The 19595-nt window shown below is 41.6% G+C and overlaps 1 protein-coding gene across 3 annotated transcripts in view; it reads left to right on the forward strand.

Annotated features, from left to right (window-relative positions):
- CACNA2D3 (calcium voltage-gated channel auxiliary subunit alpha2delta 3) overlaps positions 1 to 19595 on the forward strand; it is an 857676-nt gene that overhangs the window by 778375 nt on the left and 59706 nt on the right. For all 3 annotated transcript variants that reach the window (XM_045832366.1, XM_045832367.1, XM_045832368.1), the window contains 3 exons: positions 7596 to 7671; positions 10275 to 10327; positions 11867 to 11922. In XM_045832366.1, coding sequence (XP_045688322.1) covers positions 7596 to 7671; positions 10275 to 10327; positions 11867 to 11922 — 185 coding nt within the window. The remainder of the gene's footprint in view (positions 1 to 7595; positions 7672 to 10274; positions 10328 to 11866; positions 11923 to 19595) is intronic.

The following is a 19595-nucleotide window of genomic DNA, read 5'->3' on the forward strand; positions in this document are numbered from 1 at the left end:
ATCCCATATCAAGGTGTCAACAGGTCTGGTTTCTCCTGAGTCCTCTTTCCTTGACTTGCAGATGGTCTTTATGTCCAATTTCCTCTTCTTATAAAGACTCTAGTCAAATTGAACTAGAGCCCACCCTAAGGAGCTCATTTTAATGGAATCACATCTTTAAAGGCCCTGTCTCCAAATGCAGCCACATTCTTAGGTACTGGGGGGTTAGAACTGCAGCATATAAATTCTGAGGGACACAACTGACATAATAAAGCCCATAACACACCCCTAAATATGTACAGACTGGTACTCAGCCCTGGGAGGATGTGCTGGCTTCTATGAGTCCTGGTTCCTGCCTGTAAGGCACTTCCAGTCAAACTGAGATGGGAAAAAGCAAACCTGAGAAATAATTAGCAAGGAGGAGGAGGAGGGTACATCACTTTCTAAAACTCATGGTCAGCCCTGGCAGCCTATTAGAACTCTTTGGGAAGGTTTTAAAACAGTAACTGATACCAGGTCCCTAACCCTGACCAGTGAAATCCTGGGGGAAATGCCTGACCATTGGCATACATACAAATTCTGATGTTCCCCAGGTTATTTTAAAGAGCAAGGCTGAGAATTGCTGCCTAAATAAATGCAACCTGTGTATTCACAAGTTGCCTTAGAAATGGAGAGAAAGTATATACCCCATTTTCCAGATTCTTATGCTGAGACCTATCCCCTTGAGACCCTAAAGGTCATCCTGTGGGAATCCATGCTTGGGGAGCAGTTTGAATGCACAGCTTTCTTTTCTTTTTTTTTTTAATAGATATATTTTTAAAATATTTTATTTATTTATTTTTAGAGAGGGAAGGGAGGGCGATAGAGAGAGAGAGAGAAACATCAATGTGCGGTTGCTGGGGTTTATGGCCTGCAACCCAGGAATGTACCTTGGCTGGGAATCGAACCTGGGACACTTTGGTTCCCAGCCCGCGCTCAATCCACTGAGCTATGCCAGCCAGGGCAGAATGCACAGCTTTCTAAAGCAAGAGACCTACACTGAAATCCCATCCCCTCCAGTTTGCAGTGCTGTTGCAGCCATGGAGCAGTGACCTCAACCTTCTGAGCCCACACTGCTGGCCAAAAGCAATTGGTTATTACTCGGTATTACAGCTATTTTTTTACCTGAGTGAGATGCTGATGTGATCAGTATCTGCAACTTTTTATTTTTATTTTTTAATATTATCAGCACCTGTTAATGAAAAACACCGAGTGCTGTAGACCCTCTGCTTAATCTATAGAATGAGTGTGGCTTTCCATAGGGCTCTCCTGTTGGGGCTCAGCATTGGACCCTGAGATGCCCCAATATCCTGTGTGCTGGGCTCCTGGCCAGTGTGGCCACATGACACTGATTCCCTGCTAATGACAGGTGCTTTAACCAGATTTGTTTTAGTGATGTCCAGTCAGAGTGTTCAATGGCAGCAGGGCCAGGGTTGTGTAAATTCACCACCCTCTGCTGTTAGATGTGCTCTGCTGACCTTCAAGAATAGCTCAATCTCTATAAGAAGTTGCTGCGGGGTGACATGGTGCCCAATGCCCAAAGGAAAGAAGGCAGAGCACCTTTTGAATTTCATAGCACTCAAATCAAAAGCCTAAGCTTTCTACTCTCCTGCTTTCTAACAGGAAAAACCAATAAAGCTTCTACAGTCACGGTCCCTTTGTTGCGAATTTCCCATGTTCCTGCTCCTTGCCCTATCACTTGCAAGTTGAAAGCAGCCCCAGAGAACACATTTTACAGCTCAACAAAGAATACGTATTTTTACATGCTACCCTAGTGAGTCAATTTACTTCTCACAATTTTCTATTCAGAATGGCTAAATATGTCCCACGGCAGGTCTCTATGTCAGATGCCTCCCTATTCTGCTTTTAGGGCTGTATTTGCAAACATGAAGCTGTTTCAAGATTGGTTCTTAGGTATCCATTTAGCCAAAATGAGCTAATTCACTGAGTCACTGCAGATCAAGTACCTGGCCTCGTGGGCACATAGTAAGTGTTTAGTAAGTGCTAGTCCCCACAGTAACTAACAAGTGTAAGGAAGCTGAGCTCATGCCTTTGAAATTTAACATTCTTATGCTTAGAAGAAATAATTTTCTTGGTCATAGTTTTTGTTTAGGTGGAAAAGAAGAGGAGCAGCAAAGTGGCTTTAAACAAGTCCTAATATCCTGGGCCTGTCCTCTAAGGCCCAGCCTGGTACAGGAGCACTGAAGTTGCCCAGCCTTTGTTTGCATTGCTTTGAGTTTCTTCTTCAGAGACCATATGTGCCTTCTATCAAAGTTTCAAGGAAACCCAGCTGGGGAGCACAGAGATGCTAAGGATAAGGTCTGGGGCTGCAGGCTGTAGGTTAAAGGGGCCTGGTAGTGATGTCATGGGGATTCAGACATGTTATTTATATGAGAATAAACTCCCCCTGCTGAGGGCAGCAAAGCAGCACCAATCTTGGGCTGAGCCCAATGCTCCGGGCTTATTTTAGAGCCAAATGAAAGCAGGCAATTATCATGTTCTTTAACTATAATCAACTGAACAGGATACAGGTAGCCACAAAATGGAGTTATTTAAAACAGTAACAAAATCACTTCAAAAAGAGTAATAATCTGGAAGTCTCTCTTTGTATAGTATCTAGTTAAAGCTGTCTAAGCATAGAGAAGGCAGAGGAGGCCTGTTTTGTGACCTCCTCAATGGCCATGGTTATCAGGAAAGCTATCCAGTGAAATGAAAGGCAGGAACCCTGGCCTGGAGGTTGCCCCAGAGCAATTGAATTTGGCCCCAACATGTAAACTACAGCCTTTGAAAGTGATCCCAGGAGAATCCTGAGCTTCCTGCCATCTGTCTGTCAGGGCTGTTACCATGGCAAGGGGCTCTCACTAGCAGGCCAGCTGGTCCAGCCTGGCCCAGTGACACCACAACAGCCCCTCAACTCGGATTGAAAAGTGATTCTGGCCATTGGTTATGAGCCTTATCTTGGGCAGCACTTCCTGTGACATTCCAGAAAGACTCGAGGATGGGGCACAGGGCTGAATTCTAAGCATTTCCTACAATCTGTTTGAGCTTACTACTGAGCAGAGTGAGGTGAGTACAGCCTGGCCCCTTTCTCATTCTGGTTCTACCATGAGTGAAGTATGTGTACCTGAGCACATTGTTTAGGCTGGCTGAGATTTGATTTGTCTCTCTGTTAAATGGGGCCTATTAGAATCTGTCCTGCAGGGGACATGCTTAGAAGAGTACCTTGCTCATGGTTGCAAAAGAGTTCAATAAGTATTAGCTGTTGTTATCATGGTCCTCAACTAAGAAACCCATGAACAGAAAGAAGTTCCTGTGTCATTTCTTGATAACTCCAGCACAGCCTCTGAATGTGCCTTGTAAGGCAGTAACGTGTGAACTTTACACTGTATCATATGTGCCAATGAGCTAAGAAAATTTGAAGGCCTGTCCATCCTCCACCCAGCTGGAGAAAGCCTGAGTCAATTCCCATTGCATTAAACACCAACCCCATTAATTAATAATGGCAATGAAAACCATACTAATAAATTACAACAGCAGCTGCAACCCTGCCCTCTGTTGAATGATTCCTCTATATCATGCACTGTGCTAAATGCAACACATATGTAACCTCAGTTAATCATCATGACCACCCTTAAGGTAGCCATTATTCTCCATGTTTTACTGGTAAGGAAACTGAGGCACCAAAAAAGATAAAAGGAAATAAAAACATTGTAATAAGTAAATGAGTTAAGATTTGAGCTCTGGTGTCCCTGACTTCAAAGCTGACATTTTAACTGTTAGGTCACACTGCTGTCACTTGGGCCTTTGGGAACACTGTAGCTTTAAGAGCCCAAATGCTAACAAATTAAACAAAAATAGGCCTTCTATTATAAGAATCATAAAAGACCTAGGATACTACTAGTATATTTCAGTATCTTTCAGGTGTCTGATCATTTAAATCTCAGAATATCTCTGTGAGTCATTTTATAAGTGAGAAAATGAAGCCTCAGAAGAGAGTAAGCAACCTATTCAAGATTTCACCCTGGGTGAATGGCAGAAACAACCTTTAAACCAAAGCCATACTGCATCCTCACCTCTAAGACCCCAGGCACATACACATTCCACTCAACCTACGCAGCATCTCACCCTGGCTCTGTCCCAAGTTTCTGCTGTAGAGACTGACTTGGGCAGTAGGAAACGGATGAAGCCAACAATAATTCTTGCCAAATCCTAGAAAGCCCTTCCAGGGCCCCTTGTAGAAGTCCTTTGCATGAGTTTTCCAAATGTGGCATGGTGGGCCAGTCAGGGACCAATTAAAGTTGTCCATTGTGGTCTACAGTTGATTCTGTGGCTGGGTCACTATCAGGGCTGTCAGTGCTTTCTGTGAGAAGTTTGTCCAGGGACTTCCCCGAGCCAGATACTTGGCTGGTTGTTCATTGCTAACACAGCATTAAGTATGCTCCATATTAAGTATTGTATTATTCTGGAAAGGAATTCCTGTGAGGCAAATTCCTTCCAGTCATGTAGAAGTCCATGTAGTATTGCAGCATTAACATGCCATCTGGCAGCTGCTACATAGCTCAGGCTGTGCTTTAAGTGTCACTCCTTTGGGGTCCCCAGAATAGTGGGAAGGAGACTTGGGGGGAAGGGTGAAATGCCTATACCCTTTGGGAGAAGGTGTTTGCTCCATCTAAAAGCTGTTAACTTCCTACCAGAAACTGCCATTATCCTTTACTTTGTAAAGTTATTGATGAGAAATTAAAATATCTGGAACAATTATAAAGTAGAACTGTTGCTGGTAGAAATGGGGTCCTTCCATGGAGTTGCAAAAAAAAGCATTTCTGGGGACCCATAGCATGGGAGGATGAGATGAAGTGGGAAGATTTATTGGAATAGAAATAAAAGAATGCTCCCAGTTTCCAGTGTCTTCTTATCTCTGTCCATCCCACTGATGAAGCATTGTCTTTATCAAGTCCAGAAATAAGGCCTGGTTCCAGAAATTTCATGCCATTGGTGTTCAGTCCAATTCAATCTCTGTTTCCATCCCCCTAGCTTAGCCTCTGTTCCAGGCTGTGCTGTGGCTGGCACTGTGCTGCTGTATCCAGGCCCGTGCTTGGAGCCCACTTGGAACCTGTTTGCAGCCTGTGTGACTGCTCGGCCCACAGGGCTGTTATGGAGGGAGAATGCAGGGAGAGAGACTATGAGGAGAGTGAATATACAAACAGATGGGCAAAGGGATGCCTATTATGAGGGGAGAGGGAGAGGAAGGCTTTGTTAAGCTTTGATTATATTACCCTCTAGGTTGGGAAGAAGCTGGCTCTCCTTCAAACCAACCAATTAATTTCCCAATCTTTCAGGGGCGTGTGCTGGCCCCTCCCCCTAACCAATCCATTTTCTAGATCTTTGTGGTCTTGTGCTGGCCCTTCCCCCTAACCAATCAAATCCTTTTCCAGAGCTATGCTTCTCCCCTTTACGGTCATCCTCTTGGTTCCTACTGCACATGCTTCATAGTAGAATCACTTCCGCCTGCACCGTCTTGGTTTCTACTGGGTATGTGCCCAGCAGAAAAAATTCTCCAGTTGTTTTGATCGCTCCCCATCTGTAATCCCAGTTAATGGCCTATAACAGATCCTCCTTGCCCTCCTCAGGGATTAGGTCCTGAGGATGGAAAATATGGTGGTCTTCTGGGGAGCCTGTGAATGCTCCAACTTCTAGTGAAGCAGGCTTAGTGTCTGACTCAGCTCCTTAGGTTATAATGCTTAATGGCTGTTTCCTTTTGCTCCCTTCCTTTATTAATATCTAGCTAGCTACCCATGCTAACAGAACTGAGTACAGGTCATAATTATGACAAAAGCTATACTTTTATAACCAACAGAGAAAAAAATGCCCGTTTTCTTGTTTAATAATCTGCACTGTTTTCAAAAGTAAGAATACAGTTATTATTATGGTGATGGTGGTAGGGTGGGAATTACAACAAATGAGCCAGCTGGTTTCCAACACATTGTCAAAATGCTGGGTTACATCGGTCCAAGTATGTCTCCCAGTGCTTGAGAAAGACAGAGGATCCTGCTGTTCCTTAATCCCAACTAGCCCTTCCCAGGTCTCCTCCATCTGGGACACATGACTAAAGTGGATTCCATCTGGGGCCCAGAATCCAGTTCAGAATAGTATATTTCCTTTGGAGAATTCTGGTCCATGCAAATCACCTTTGACAAATGAAAATGACTATGCCATCAATTTGGGGAGTGGAGATCTTCTATTGCCCCACTACCCCAATACCATTATTCCATTTATTCTTCAATTTCCAAGTGTTACAGACCAGAATCCACCCAGTGCTAACATAACCAAACACTAAACACTGAGAATTGCAGTAGAGAAAGGTGGGCTATTTTTGTTATGAATGAAACCATCCAGAAGAATGGGAAGCTAATGGTCAAAAACCTGAACTCCCTGATCCAGGGTTCAGAGTAAGTTTTTAATAGCATATAGAGAACAGGTATGCAGAAGCTTTGGGAAGGCAAGTTTCAATTGGAGGACTTTGGAGCTTGGCCACTTATATAGTAAAGGGGCATGTGTAGGGGACCTTCCTGCACAACAGACCCTCTGTTTCTGAAAGGGTTCCAGTGTTCAAGTTCTGGTTATGCCCTGGTCTTTTGATTCTTTAGGGAGGGAGGGGGATTTTGGTTCCGGGTGCTGCTGGAGGTCCAGGTCCTCTCCTCTGTATGTGCTTTGCCTGTATTGCCTGTGGGTTTGAACTATTGTCTCTGAAAAGCAATTCAGGTTCTTGTTAAACAGGATAGGACCCTTCGAGCTGGTTTTGCAGTTACACCAGTACAGCATGTGTCTCCAGTCCTGGCCTTTGCCATGTACCTGGTGTGAGGGCTGAAAAAATATAACTCTCCTCCCACCTTCTAAAGTCTTCTAGCTGGGCTAGTAATGAAATTACAGAGGCAGATTAACAGGAGAAAATGTCTGAAGCTTCTTATATAAATGTATATTCAGGAGTCCATAAGAATGTGACCCAAAACACATTGATAGTTGAGATTTACATGCCATTCTGGACAAAGGAGAAGGGGACAGGGGTCTGGGAACTCAAAGGGGAGATAGGTAATTCACAGGAAGGTGAGAAAGAGAGAACATATGGCAAACAAATTCCTGCTAGGCAACTCAGAAACAATGGGATAGAGGGTCTCCCCTCCAGAACGGATTATTGCATGGATCATTCCTGTCTGCCATACTTAGTTCACACAGGCTAAGGTGAGAAGGCAACTGTGAATGTGCTAAGATTCCCTTTCTGAAGCAGGCCTTTTCATCTGAATTCCCTTGGGCAAGAAAGGGAGGGTCAACAGTTCTTTCTGAGTCTTTTGTTTCTTAATAAATAGCTTCAAATCAATATCCCAAAAGGTACATTTTTGGGGTGGCAAAACTTTGCTCTCCTTTACTGGCTCATCACCCTTGTTAGGCTTGCATTTATTTGTCTGCCACTGCTACACTTGATGGCAGGGCCAGTGACCGCTCATTCCCCTTGCTGGTGCACAGCACCACTTGCTTCCTGTGTTTTCCTGTTCAGTGAAGCTCCTTTCCATTCTGTCCTGTAGAATTACCCTGTATGACTACCAAGCCATGTGTAGGGCAAACAAGGAGAGCAGTGACAGCGCCCATGGTCTCCTGGACGTAAGTACAGTGTAATCACCCCCCAAATGGCTTCATGTTTCTGTCTCTGAATGATATTAACTTTTCCTTTGGGGTAATCAAGCTATCTTCTTCAAAACTATGAATGTTTAACAGTATTTGCTAATTTTACTGGCTGAGCAAAGTTACTCCTGTTTAAACCCAAATTCAGTGATTATAGGAATGACAAACAGCTCTAAAGTGTTTTATGGATTCATGCAGCAGCCCCCTTTTGATGAATAGAGAAGTTTTGAGGATTCTCTTATTCGCTATAAAAGAGAATTTGATTTAGTTCAACAGAAATCTTCCTTTTGTTTGTAACAGAGCTGTTAGCCTATGAACAAATTCACATTTTGATGGTCGATTCTTGCCCCTAATCATGCTGCTGCTGAGTTTCATCATTTCCCTCAAGCCATTTCCATGGCTCATGTCACCGTTGAGGATCAATCAGCAGAACTATTGTAGCATTGGAAAGTGGCTTTCTGATTGCCAGAAATTAACTGCTATCATTTATACCCAGTTTTACAATATAATTTACAAGGTGCAAGCAATATAAGTTTGGCTACCAATAACTTGAAAACACACTTACAAAAAAACCCACATATATGCTTCAATATATCCCAGCATATGTATATAAACATAACACTTACACATTATTATTTTGTAAATTCCAAAAATTAACCTAAAATTTGCTTGAAACACAAAATTTGAGTCATTTTGGTTTTAAAATTAAATACACACCTTTTCATTTACATAGGTACAGTCTTGCAAGGGGATTATTTAAAACCAAATATTTAATATAGTTCTCATACACTGAGAACACAAGAAGTGATTTGGAGCTAGAAAATTTTTGAGAGGCACCTAGGAACTAAGAATTGGACATTTTGAAAAATACTGCTTTTTAATGAGAACCAACCTTTCTTACCAAACTCAACTTCTCTAATCTTAGCATGAATATTTCCAGATTTAAAATGTTCCCAAGATATGTTTTCATCATTAGGCTTAAAAGCTCAATGGCTTTCCCCTTCTGAATGATAATGTGAATTTAAATTTTTTAATCCCATATTTACATAATCCATTTGTTTACCCAGACATTGAGCCACTGTCTGGCAGGAAATGCTTGAGCGATCTGGCCTCAAGGCGAGCTGCCCCTCCCCTCTCCAAAGCCTCCTTAATCCCATTATTCATTCTCTGCTCCCCGACTCACACTCCCAAGGACCACTAAAATGTCACTATCCATCTCAGCAGGTACAAAGACACAGCACTGTCTCATAATCCGACGACCTGGGTCATTTTGAAAGAAAGATGATTATTTTTCAAGCCCTAAACATTGTAATGGCAAAAACCACAAGACTACAAGGTTGCATTTGGTTTTAGGAAATAGTTAATAGTTCTTATCCTTACCTGACCCTTATCCTGAGGGTCCTGTGATTCAGGAAATGACGGTGATTCACTCAGTCAAATCAGAGCAAGAAGAGATTCAGTCTGAAATCTGAGTAGCCTGGAAATAACCCGGGTAGACTTTTATTGTTCTGTTTATTTACTTGCTGGCTTGAAATAGGGAAATTGCAAGAATGGTATATAAAAATTGGTTCTTGTTTTACCTAAAACTAGATACCACTTACGCCTCCCCTTTTCCTAGTTCTAGTCTTTATCATTAAAATGCTCAGAAGGTAGGATTAAGCACACCTCACTTAAGAAATTAGGATTTGGAATTTCAATTCTCTGATATCTTAATGCAACCACAAAGGATTCTGAGATTTTTTGAACCTGCCATCTGGAGCCCAGGCTCTGCCAATGTCTTTGCCTGTCTTTCAAATCTGCCAGCCACTCACATATCTGACATACCTAGGTACAAAGAACTGACTGAGCGGGAGAGTTGGTATTTTCCAGAATTCAGGAAATTGAATTATCCACATAGGAAATATCACAGAGTAAACAATCCAACTGCTTTTTTTAATTAAAATATTCTGAAATAAAGATTAGGCTGTCAATGCCTTCTTTTATAGAGTGAAGGGGATTTTCTGCAAGGATAAAATCACATGTTTATATGATTATCATTTTTTTCAAGTCCAAATATGTAAGTGTGAGAAAAAGCAACTTAAATCCTACATAATTCATGGGCAGCATGAAAATCAAGTACGTATATGCAATTTTTGCTTGTTTCAATGAATGACATATGGTGATGGCAGTGATGGTGAACAGGGAATCACCTTTCCAAGAAGCAGCCTGTAAATTACCATTTGAAATTAGTTACATGATTTCAACCCTTCAGCATTAAGCTGCGAATTATTAGCCCCTAGAGGGTACAGGTTTAAGCATCCTTTGCCGAACTTCCTTTTTCCTCCCAGAGATAACCCCTGTATTAGACCATGTTTATTTTACTTGTAAATCACATCTCACTACAGGGGAGTTCAAAGCTTTGAAATGTTAGTTTTGCGATACAGTATCCAACCATTCTTTTCTTTTAGGTGGAGCTTCACTTTTTTTTAAAACACGATATCAATCTCTCTTAAAGAATAACATTGTCCTTATGTAAAACCTAAGTTAAACTACAAATTTTGTATGATACACGTTTTTTTAATGACCTGAATTCTTCATTTCAGCCTTACAATGCCTTCCTTGCTGCAGTAAAATGGATAATGACAGAACTTGTCTTGTAAGTACAATTGCTACATTTAAAAAAAATATTGCTTTTCTTGTGTATTTAGTGAACTGGGAGACTCTGCTTCGTGCTTTCAATAACCATTAGATTCATTACACTCTGAGATAACCCCACTGAAAACCTCAAAATACTGACCGTTGAGACCAAAAAATTATCTTTTATTAAGTTATTTATGGTCACTGCTTATGCCTTTATGTCATTGTTTAGCAGACTAACAGCTTGCAATACACAAACCAAATTTATTTATTGTGGTTACTGTTAAATTTAACATAGCTGTCTGGCTGTTTTTAATGCAGCCTGGGTGGGCTGTGGTTAGAAGAACAAATTGCCAGGGCTGTCCACTGTGCTACTTCAGATGTCTTTCCATGTACAGGAGCAGGGCTTTTCTCAGGTGTGATTTAATTGTTTATCCTGTCAAATTCCCATCCTGTTTGGAGGATGCTGGATGCATCTGTGCCTTAGGTCAGTCAGACTGGAAATGCCACAGAGATGAAAGCCTTGACTTCTAGATGAGATATTGAACGCATTATAGAAACTCTGCATCACACAAGAGGAGGAATTCCATGGATGGGCATGGAAATCAGATCCTTAAAGCTGCACCACACTCTCTCATTCTTACTTTCCCCATTAAGATTCCAGTTCTGCGGGTCTGAGGCAAATTTCTTGCCACTAGATCAACAGACATTGTGTTCTCTATTGCTTTAATGTAACCCATATTAATTTAACAAAGTTATAAATTCAAGTGGGGAGTAAGTTCTGCATGTATATAAGAGACAGAAAATACAGTAACAGAAAATTGTGGGGTCTTGATTAACAGTGAGTTGCTAGAGATAGTACCCATGTGCCTGAAAAAGAAATGGCTGAATTTTGCTCTGTCTCCATGCATTTGGAGCAGGATTCACATTATTTTTGCATTCTGTATAAACAGTTGAGAAATTTGATATTTTGAATTCACATTGTGGTCTAATTTCATAAAGAGAAGTTTGTCCCATCTGCCCTTACACACACACACACAAACACATACATCATACATATGGCTGAACAAGTTTGCATTGCAGGATAAATCTAGAAAGCATAATTTATTACTGTAGATAATAGTCTAGTACAGAAGATTCTATTTGTTGTTCTGAGCCAAGGCAGGGGAAGCCCTTTAGAAGATGACTTTTTTAAAAATCATTTTTTTAATTAATGTTCAAATACAGTTGTCTCCATTTTCCCACCACCACTAGGACTCAGATTATAACTACGGACTATTTCTGCCTATAAAGCTGAATATTTCTCAGCAGAGTCCTTGAGTTTAGGTAAACCTGATTTCAGAACTTGGTTGGCATTGGTGATAAAATAGTCTTTCCACAAATAAGATAAAGCCCAGTGAAAGTTCTTTTGGCAACTGAACTGGCCATGTTGATGTCGCCAGATTCTGATGTTACTCTTTCAAATGAGGTGGGCAGTGCTGGACACAACAACACAGTGTGACTGTTCTATTCAGGATGTGGATGACCAAGTAACATTGGGCTTTTCCATCGCATCTAGGTTCCTGGTGGAATTTAACCTCTGCAGTTGGTGGCACTCAGATATGACAGCTAAAGGTAAGCAGCAGCTGGCGTCTGTGTCCTTGCTCAGAGTGATGAGCCTTGGGTTCACTGGTTACTTTTCATCAGGGATGTGCTCACATAAAACTACTCAGAACAAAGTGATGATTTTTCAGCTCTTTCAGCAAAAGGCATCCTTTGTGCTAAGTGCAGCGCCGTCCAGTCTGACAGAAATTCCACAGCCTTCATTCAGCCCTTGTTGAATATACTCTGTGACCTGTTTCCTTAGCTCAGGCTTTGAAGTCATACATTATACAGGTGAAGTCCTTAAAATGTTCATGGGCAGTACTATGGCAGACAGACACATTGCCTTCTCAGTTTGAATAAAGAAACAACTATTCTGTTTTGTTTTGTTTACAATTATCCTCATAAAATATAAATTTAATCATGTTAGTTTTCCTACCCCAGAAGCTTCAGTGATCTGAGCAGTAATTAGTAGGAGCCTTCAGAGCTGTGAGCTGTGGAGCTAGATCAGTATGGACTTGCATTCTGGCTCCAAGGCGGGCCTTTGGCAAGTTAGCTGATCTGGGTAAGGCTCAGTTTCCCCACAGTAAGCAAAGTAGGAAAATAATAAAATCATATTTATGATACATCTGATAAGGGGTTAATTTCTAAGATATATGAAGACACTCAATACCAAGAAGGCAACCCAACAAAAAATAGGTAAAGGATCTGGAGAGACACTTCTCCAAAGAGGACATACAGATGGCCCGTAGACACATGAAAAGATGCTCAATGTCACTAATCATCAGAGAAATGCAAATCAAACCCACAGTGAGATATCACCTCACACTTGTCAGAATGGCTATCATAAATAAATCAGTAAACACTAAGTGCTGGTGAGGATGTGGAAAAAAGGGAACATTTGTGCACTGTTGGTAGGAGTACAGACTGGTGCAGCCTCTGTGGAAAGCTATATGGAGCTTTCTCAAAAAATTAAAAATGGAACTGCCTTATGATCCAGTGGTTCCACTTCTGGGAATGTATCCAAAGATACCCAAAACACTACTTTGAAAGACTATATGCACCCTTGTGTTGATTGAAGCATTTACAATAGTCAAGACATGGAAACAGTCCAAATACCCATCAGCAGGTGAGTGGATAAAAACTGTGATACATTTACACAAGGGAATATTACTCAGCGGTAATAAAGAAGATAATCTTACTTTTGTGACAGCATGGATGGACCTAGAAATTATTATACTAAGTGAAATAAGCCAGTCAGAGAGAAACAAACACTATATGATCTCACTTGTATGTAGAATCTAATCAACAAAATAATTTAACAAACAAAATAGAAATAGAAGCATAGATACATAGAATAGACTGACAGCTGTAAGAGGAAAGGGAGGTTGTGGGGCTGGCTGAAGAAAGGTGAAGTGATTAAGCAAAAAATATATATGACACATAGACACAGATGACAGTGTTGTGACAGCCAGAGAGAAAGGAGGGTGGGGGAGGTGGAAGAGGGCAAAGGGGGGATAAATGGAGACAGAAGGAGACTTGACTTTGGGGAGTGAGTACACAATGCAGTGTGCAGATGATGGTTTATTGAATTGTATACTTGAAACCTCTATGGTTTTACTAACTAGTATTACCCCAATAAATTCAATTAGAATAGTCTAAGAAGTTCTAATACTGAAGAAAGCTTTGAGTGCCATTCTGCCCATATTGATTCAAGAGCCCAGTTCGTGTAATGAGTACAGATTGAGACTAAGGGGAAGGAAGAAAGGGATTTCTCAGTTGTTTTCCGGGAGTTTGAATGCATAACTAAAGTTGAAGGATGAAGATAGTTGCCAGAATGGTCAGATGCATCAAGCTGATTAAGATAAGGGAGAAAGAGATGGCTGCTGTTCAGATAGGATGGAGGTTTATCACCATGGAACGTCACATGCCCTACTTATTAATACAGAACTCCTAAATCTTTCTAAAAATAATAATAATATTAATGTCCTGTCATTTGTTTGTGTGTGTGTGTCTAATGGTGAGAGAGATCATGTTCACTTGCTGAGCACAGTGACTGGAATGTAGTAAGCTCTCAAAAAATAGTAGTTGTAATTAACTGTGATAATGGCGATGGCAGTGTTGACCACCACAGTGATGACTGGTTGAGTCCCCATGCCCTACAAAGCCAGTGCCCTTTAATGCGAGTTGTCTTCCACTGGTCTCTCCCTACCTGTTCTGTCACTTGCTGTTCCTCAGGTACACTCTGTTCTTTCTTTCCTTTGAGTATGTATTTTTCTTGATTTTTTTTAACCTCAGATGCCAGGCATGAGCAAACTCCTACCATTATTATTATTTTTAATGATCTGTCATTTAAAAGGGGTAGATTAGTAACATATTGCATTCTCCCAGGTACTGGATACATTTTAGTCTGATATTCTCTCTCCCTTCCTGTAAGACCCCAGGCAGTGAAGATTCCCTCAACTCTCCCAGGAAGAATTAGCAACATTTTGTTCTTGCTTCTGCCTCACACAGTTCAGCTCACAAAATTCCTGACTCTTCCACACCATTATTGTCTGAGTTTGTTTGTTTCACACTAGACTAGAATTTCTTAGTGGTGGGAGCCACTGTGTCTTAACCATTGTTATCCTATAGCACCTAGCTGACACTTAGTGCATAGTTGGTGGTCAATCTTTGCTTACTACATACACTAACACATTTGGGGGGGGGGCAGGTTTCATCATTATACTGTCATCATAGCTATGTAACTTACACAAAGATAGGCTCATTTTGCCTAAATTCAGGAACTCACTGATTTATTGTTAGAATATGAGGTACAGCCATACGCACAGAGTTCTATGCATGCACACGCCTGCCAGGAGTGGCCTCTGATAACAGTGAGCACGATCCAAGTGCGTTGGCAGTTGGCTTTGTCCTGGGAAGCTGCCAGTCCACTGACAGCCCAGTGCTGCTCCGCTTTCATCCACACATGCTGTCCTGGTGACCTTTCAGACGTGGGCCTGACCTTGCCCCGTGCTGCTGGGTGGGTGCTGTATTCTAAGGACAGCCAGGGCCCATAATCCCACTGCTAGAAACTTATCTTCAGGAAGTAAACTGAGATGGGAACAAAAGATTATATGATAGAATTATCAACACCAGGAAATTTATGACTGCAAATACCTGTAGCTCTTTAAGTGATGAGTGATAGGGACATTTTAATGTAAATTACAGCTCATTCACAGAAAGGCATAAACAACTTTTTAAAAGATTCTGTTTCTGATAACTTTTCCCCAGGTTCAAAAATGTTCATGACATTAAGTATATAACAAGAAAAACAGTGTAAAAACCTGCATATACTCCCCAAAAGCATTTAATGGTGGGAGAGGAGAGTGGAGAGTTAAATAGGACTAGTAATCAGTATGCCAATAGCAAGTCAATGAGCAGAGGCCAAAATATGAATTAGGAAGAGAAGAGTATCATGTACCCCAGAGACAAATTTACCTGAGACATGAACCTGCTTAAAATGGCATATGATTTAGAAAAGAGATCAGAAGGAACCTACTAAATGGGTGCTTGTTATCTTTTAAAAAAATTTTATTTGACCAGTTTTGCCCCAAATTTTAATATTATAGTTAAAAAAAGATAAATGAAATTCAAAGAGAGAAAAGGAAGATCAACAGTGGCCAAGAGAGTGGACTGCACGCTGGTTGAATGGCTGCTGCCCCTGGAGCACCAGGGCACGGGGACAGGTTGCCACTCCTCCCCGTCAGGCTGAGCTTTGGGAGGCTGCTTCCCCATGGGACTGAGGGCTGTGGTTTTAGAGCTGGGCAGCCTTCCTCTGCCACTTTCTGTCTGTGAGGCTCTAGGTAAATCATTTGGTTTCTTTAGGCTTTGATTTCCTTGTTGGTCAACTGGCAACAGTAGACAAGACGGGGTGTGGGGTGTTAATTAAACAGTGTGAGCAAAAATGGCAGTGGGCAGTGGGCAACGCTCATGTTTTGGGTGGTGGTGAGTTTTTTGGCTGGGAGGCCTGGCTGTGCTCAGTGCTGAGGGCAGAGGGCTGGCTGTCTTCTGCGGTTTACTTTTTGGCATTGGTCTTCCAACTGTGTCCCTGCCCATCCCTGGCTGAGGGGCTTCAGTGGTGAGGATGAGGATGTACTCCTTCTCCATGCCAACCTTCATTCCCACTTCCCCCATTCTCCCCTGGGCCTGCTCTCCTTCTCCACGCCTGCCACCGTAGGCATCTGCCCAGGCTCTGGTTCTGATCCTTCAAATCTGACAATTAGTTTTTGAGTCTCTGTTGAGTACCTGTCACTGTGACCTTTGCCTAAACCAGTAGTTTTCAACTTGGGGAGTGATTTTGCCTCCCACAGGCCAATGCAACATCTGGCGACATTTTTGGTTGTCACAGCTGGGGATGAGGCTGCTACTGACATCTAGTGGGTAGAGGTCAGGGATGCCGCTAAACATCCTACAGCACACAACCTCTGACAACAAACAATGACAGACTCAAAATGTCAATAGAGTAGCCCCCCGTTATGTGCAGGAGATATATTCTAAGACTCCCAATGGATTCCTGAAAGCATGGATAGTTCCAAACCCTACTTTACTATGATTTTTCCTACAAATACATACCTATGCTGAAGTTTAATTTATAAATCAGGCACATTAAGGGATTAATAGCAATAACTAATATGACAGAACACTTATAACTGTAACAGTATACTGTAATAAAATTTAAGTGAGTGGATCTCAGTTTCTGGTAACCCAAATGGCTACTAAGTGACCAATGGGCAGTGGCATGTACAGCTGGATATACCTGACGAAGGGATGATTCATGCCTCGGGAAAGATGAAGCGGACGGTGTGAGATTTCATCACACTGCTTAGAATGCTGTGCAATATAAACCTTATGAATTCTTTAGTTCTGCAATTTTTCATTTAATATTTTTGAATTGTAATTGACCATGGGTAACTAAAACCACAGAAAGGGAAACTGTGGATGCAGGGGCACTGTTGTGTTGCCACTGCCGAGAAGCCCCCATGCACACTGACAGGTGCAGGGCAGGGGTGACGGGCTTTGCACTCAGGGCAACCGAAACTTGTTAAGGTTCCCATTCTGAAATTTAACCTCCCCCACTCCCCTGCTTCCCTGTCCACCAGGACCAACAGTGGGAAAAATTTTAGATCAGAGGAATAAAGTGATGCTTCAGATCTCTGTTTCTGTTTTAGGAAGCTTTATAAAATGATCCTTAATAGATAATTCCAGGTTATCTCATTCCATTGCTCCACCATGAGATCTTTTCCCCCCCACAGATTCTAAATAAGGACCTTGCTAAATAGTTGGATTGTTGATACATGGTGCTCCCATACATAAGTGCTTTCCCATTTCCGGAGGTTCTGGCACTAGATTATCTTCAGATCCCTTCAACATACCTGAGAGGTAGGGATGCTAAAATCTGTCACGAAACTTTCCTGAGGCACTGAAGGCAGACAACTAATAGATAAATGGGCTCAGACCTAAACCAAGACCTGCCACCTCAGCTACACAGTGGTGAGAAGGACAGCGGGCCACCTCGGCTGCTGCACCTGAACTGTCACACTTAGGCTTAAAGCCTTCTGCTGAGCCATTCTATAGACGAAGAATCTGAATCAAATGAGGGTAAAGAAACTCAACTGTGGGGCTGCTATCATATGGACATCTGTGTTAAATGTAAGTGTAGATCTTAGATGCAGTGGAAGGAAAGAAGTGTTTCAAGCACCATAACTACATTGACTTGCAGGGTCTCCTCTCTTCTAAATGTTCCATTCCCTCACTGGCTAAAGACCCTGAGCTGAGACATTCATCTTTGCTTAGCTAAAAATGGAATCCATAATTACACTGTTTATATGCTTCATTTCCTTAATGAAGGGGACTGTGGAAGACCATTTCTGGGTGAGTATCACAAAGGTATCATTTTGGCGAAGTTACACAAAGAGAACGGAGCTTGCTGGCACCCAGCTATGAAAGAGGCTACATTCATGGAAACAAAAGAAGAGGAAAGCTTTTCAAATGGCAACTCTATTCATTCCCTATTGTCTGCACATAATTACTGTGAACCCAAGTGAGTTATTCTCATCAGGGACATTTGTTGCTAAGGGAAAATTAAAGATATTCAATTGTGTGGGTGCTTCATTGTTGAGTGAGTGATGAGTCCAGGCGGCTTCAGCTGCAGGCATCCAGTGTAATAGGTGGGAGGGAGAGCAGTGGGATGGTGAAGAGTGTAGGCTCCAGGATGTGGACACAGGTGTGTGTTGGGGCACCACCACTCATACCACTGTGACTGTGGGCAAGCATCTCCATTTCTCTGGGCTCTGGGTTCCTCAACTGCAAAACAGGACAGCAGCAGGGCCTTGCTCTCTGCATGCTAGTGAAGGTTCTGTCCATGCAAATGGCCTGGCATGGTGTATGGCATGTAGTAAGCACTTTGTGAGTGTTGACTGCAAAGGTGGTGGTGGTTTTGCTGTTGAAGTAAATAATGATTATGGCAAGTAGTCCCTCGCTGTGGAACTCAAGGCAGGCTATGTCTGCTTTCTGAGCGCCAGTTTTCCCTTCTGGTACAAGAAAGTATCAGCATAGCTGAGCTGCATGATTCTTTTGTACCTACACCTTTGTATGATAAGGAGTTTTAAATGTCTGAGTCAAAACAGTACTCATTAGGTTGCTGGAAATCTGAGTTATTGGTTTGCAGTTTCATAGATAATAGTAAAGACTGGCAAGTATATGTGGTGTTTTTGATAGTACTTTAGACAAAGAAAGGTCTTCATAGTAAACCCTGTTATTTAGATTAAATGTGGCTATGGTTTTGTATGATAATTCATGTGTTTCCCAAAAGCACATCAAGCAACCTCCTGCTAATCTATAGTCATCCTGCAAATAGACTCAGTAGTTTATCACCCCATCAGTTTGGGTGCCCTACAATTGTCAAAGGAACAAACATTTCATCTACAGAAAGGACCAGAGCTAAATGAGTCTTGCCAGTGAGCTTGGTGGACTCATTTCACTGTAACTGGGTCCAGACAATGAGAATTAGAGATGGTGCAATTATTGGGCATATTTAAATCATATGTGCTGCCTATCTCAGCCTGCCCCAGAGACTTTCTTCCTTTCGTTCATTGGCCAAACTTCACACAGCAGTTAAGTATATATGTGCTGGAACCACACAGCCCAAGTTCAAAGTCTGGCTCTGCTACATACACCACTGGATAAATTTAGGCAATTTTTTTCAGTTCTCTCCTTCATTTACTAATCTGCAAAACAAAAACAACAATTATTTTTAACTCATAGTGCATTTTTTAATTTTGTCTTGTTTTACTGTTTAATAAATTAATCCATGTAAAGCAGAACATCATCTGTAAATAGCAATTTCTTAGTAAGTTTAGCTGTTACCATCAATAGGTGATTAGATGCCATCTGCTTGCTTGTGCCATATCCACTTATAATCTGTGCTATTGTTTACTTATCTTTATTTCATTCAATCGAACTCATTTTTTGACACTTAATTAACGTAATGATTGAAATTGAAACTCAGTGTCACTTGCCATACAGAGAAAGTAATTGTAAAAATGAGAACCACGGAAATAAAAAATGTGTCACTCTGAGCTTTACATTTGGACTTTTTCAGTAAAAAGAGAGAAAAGCAAATGAAATAAGGATGATGGAAACTCCCTAGCATCCAACAAAGAGGT

Source organism: Phyllostomus hastatus, unplaced genomic scaffold, assembly GCF_019186645.2.
Source record: "Phyllostomus hastatus isolate PE091 unplaced genomic scaffold, TTU_PhHast_1.1 phas_contig_16, whole genome shotgun sequence".
NCBI lineage: Eukaryota > Metazoa > Chordata > Mammalia > Chiroptera > Phyllostomidae > Phyllostomus > Phyllostomus hastatus.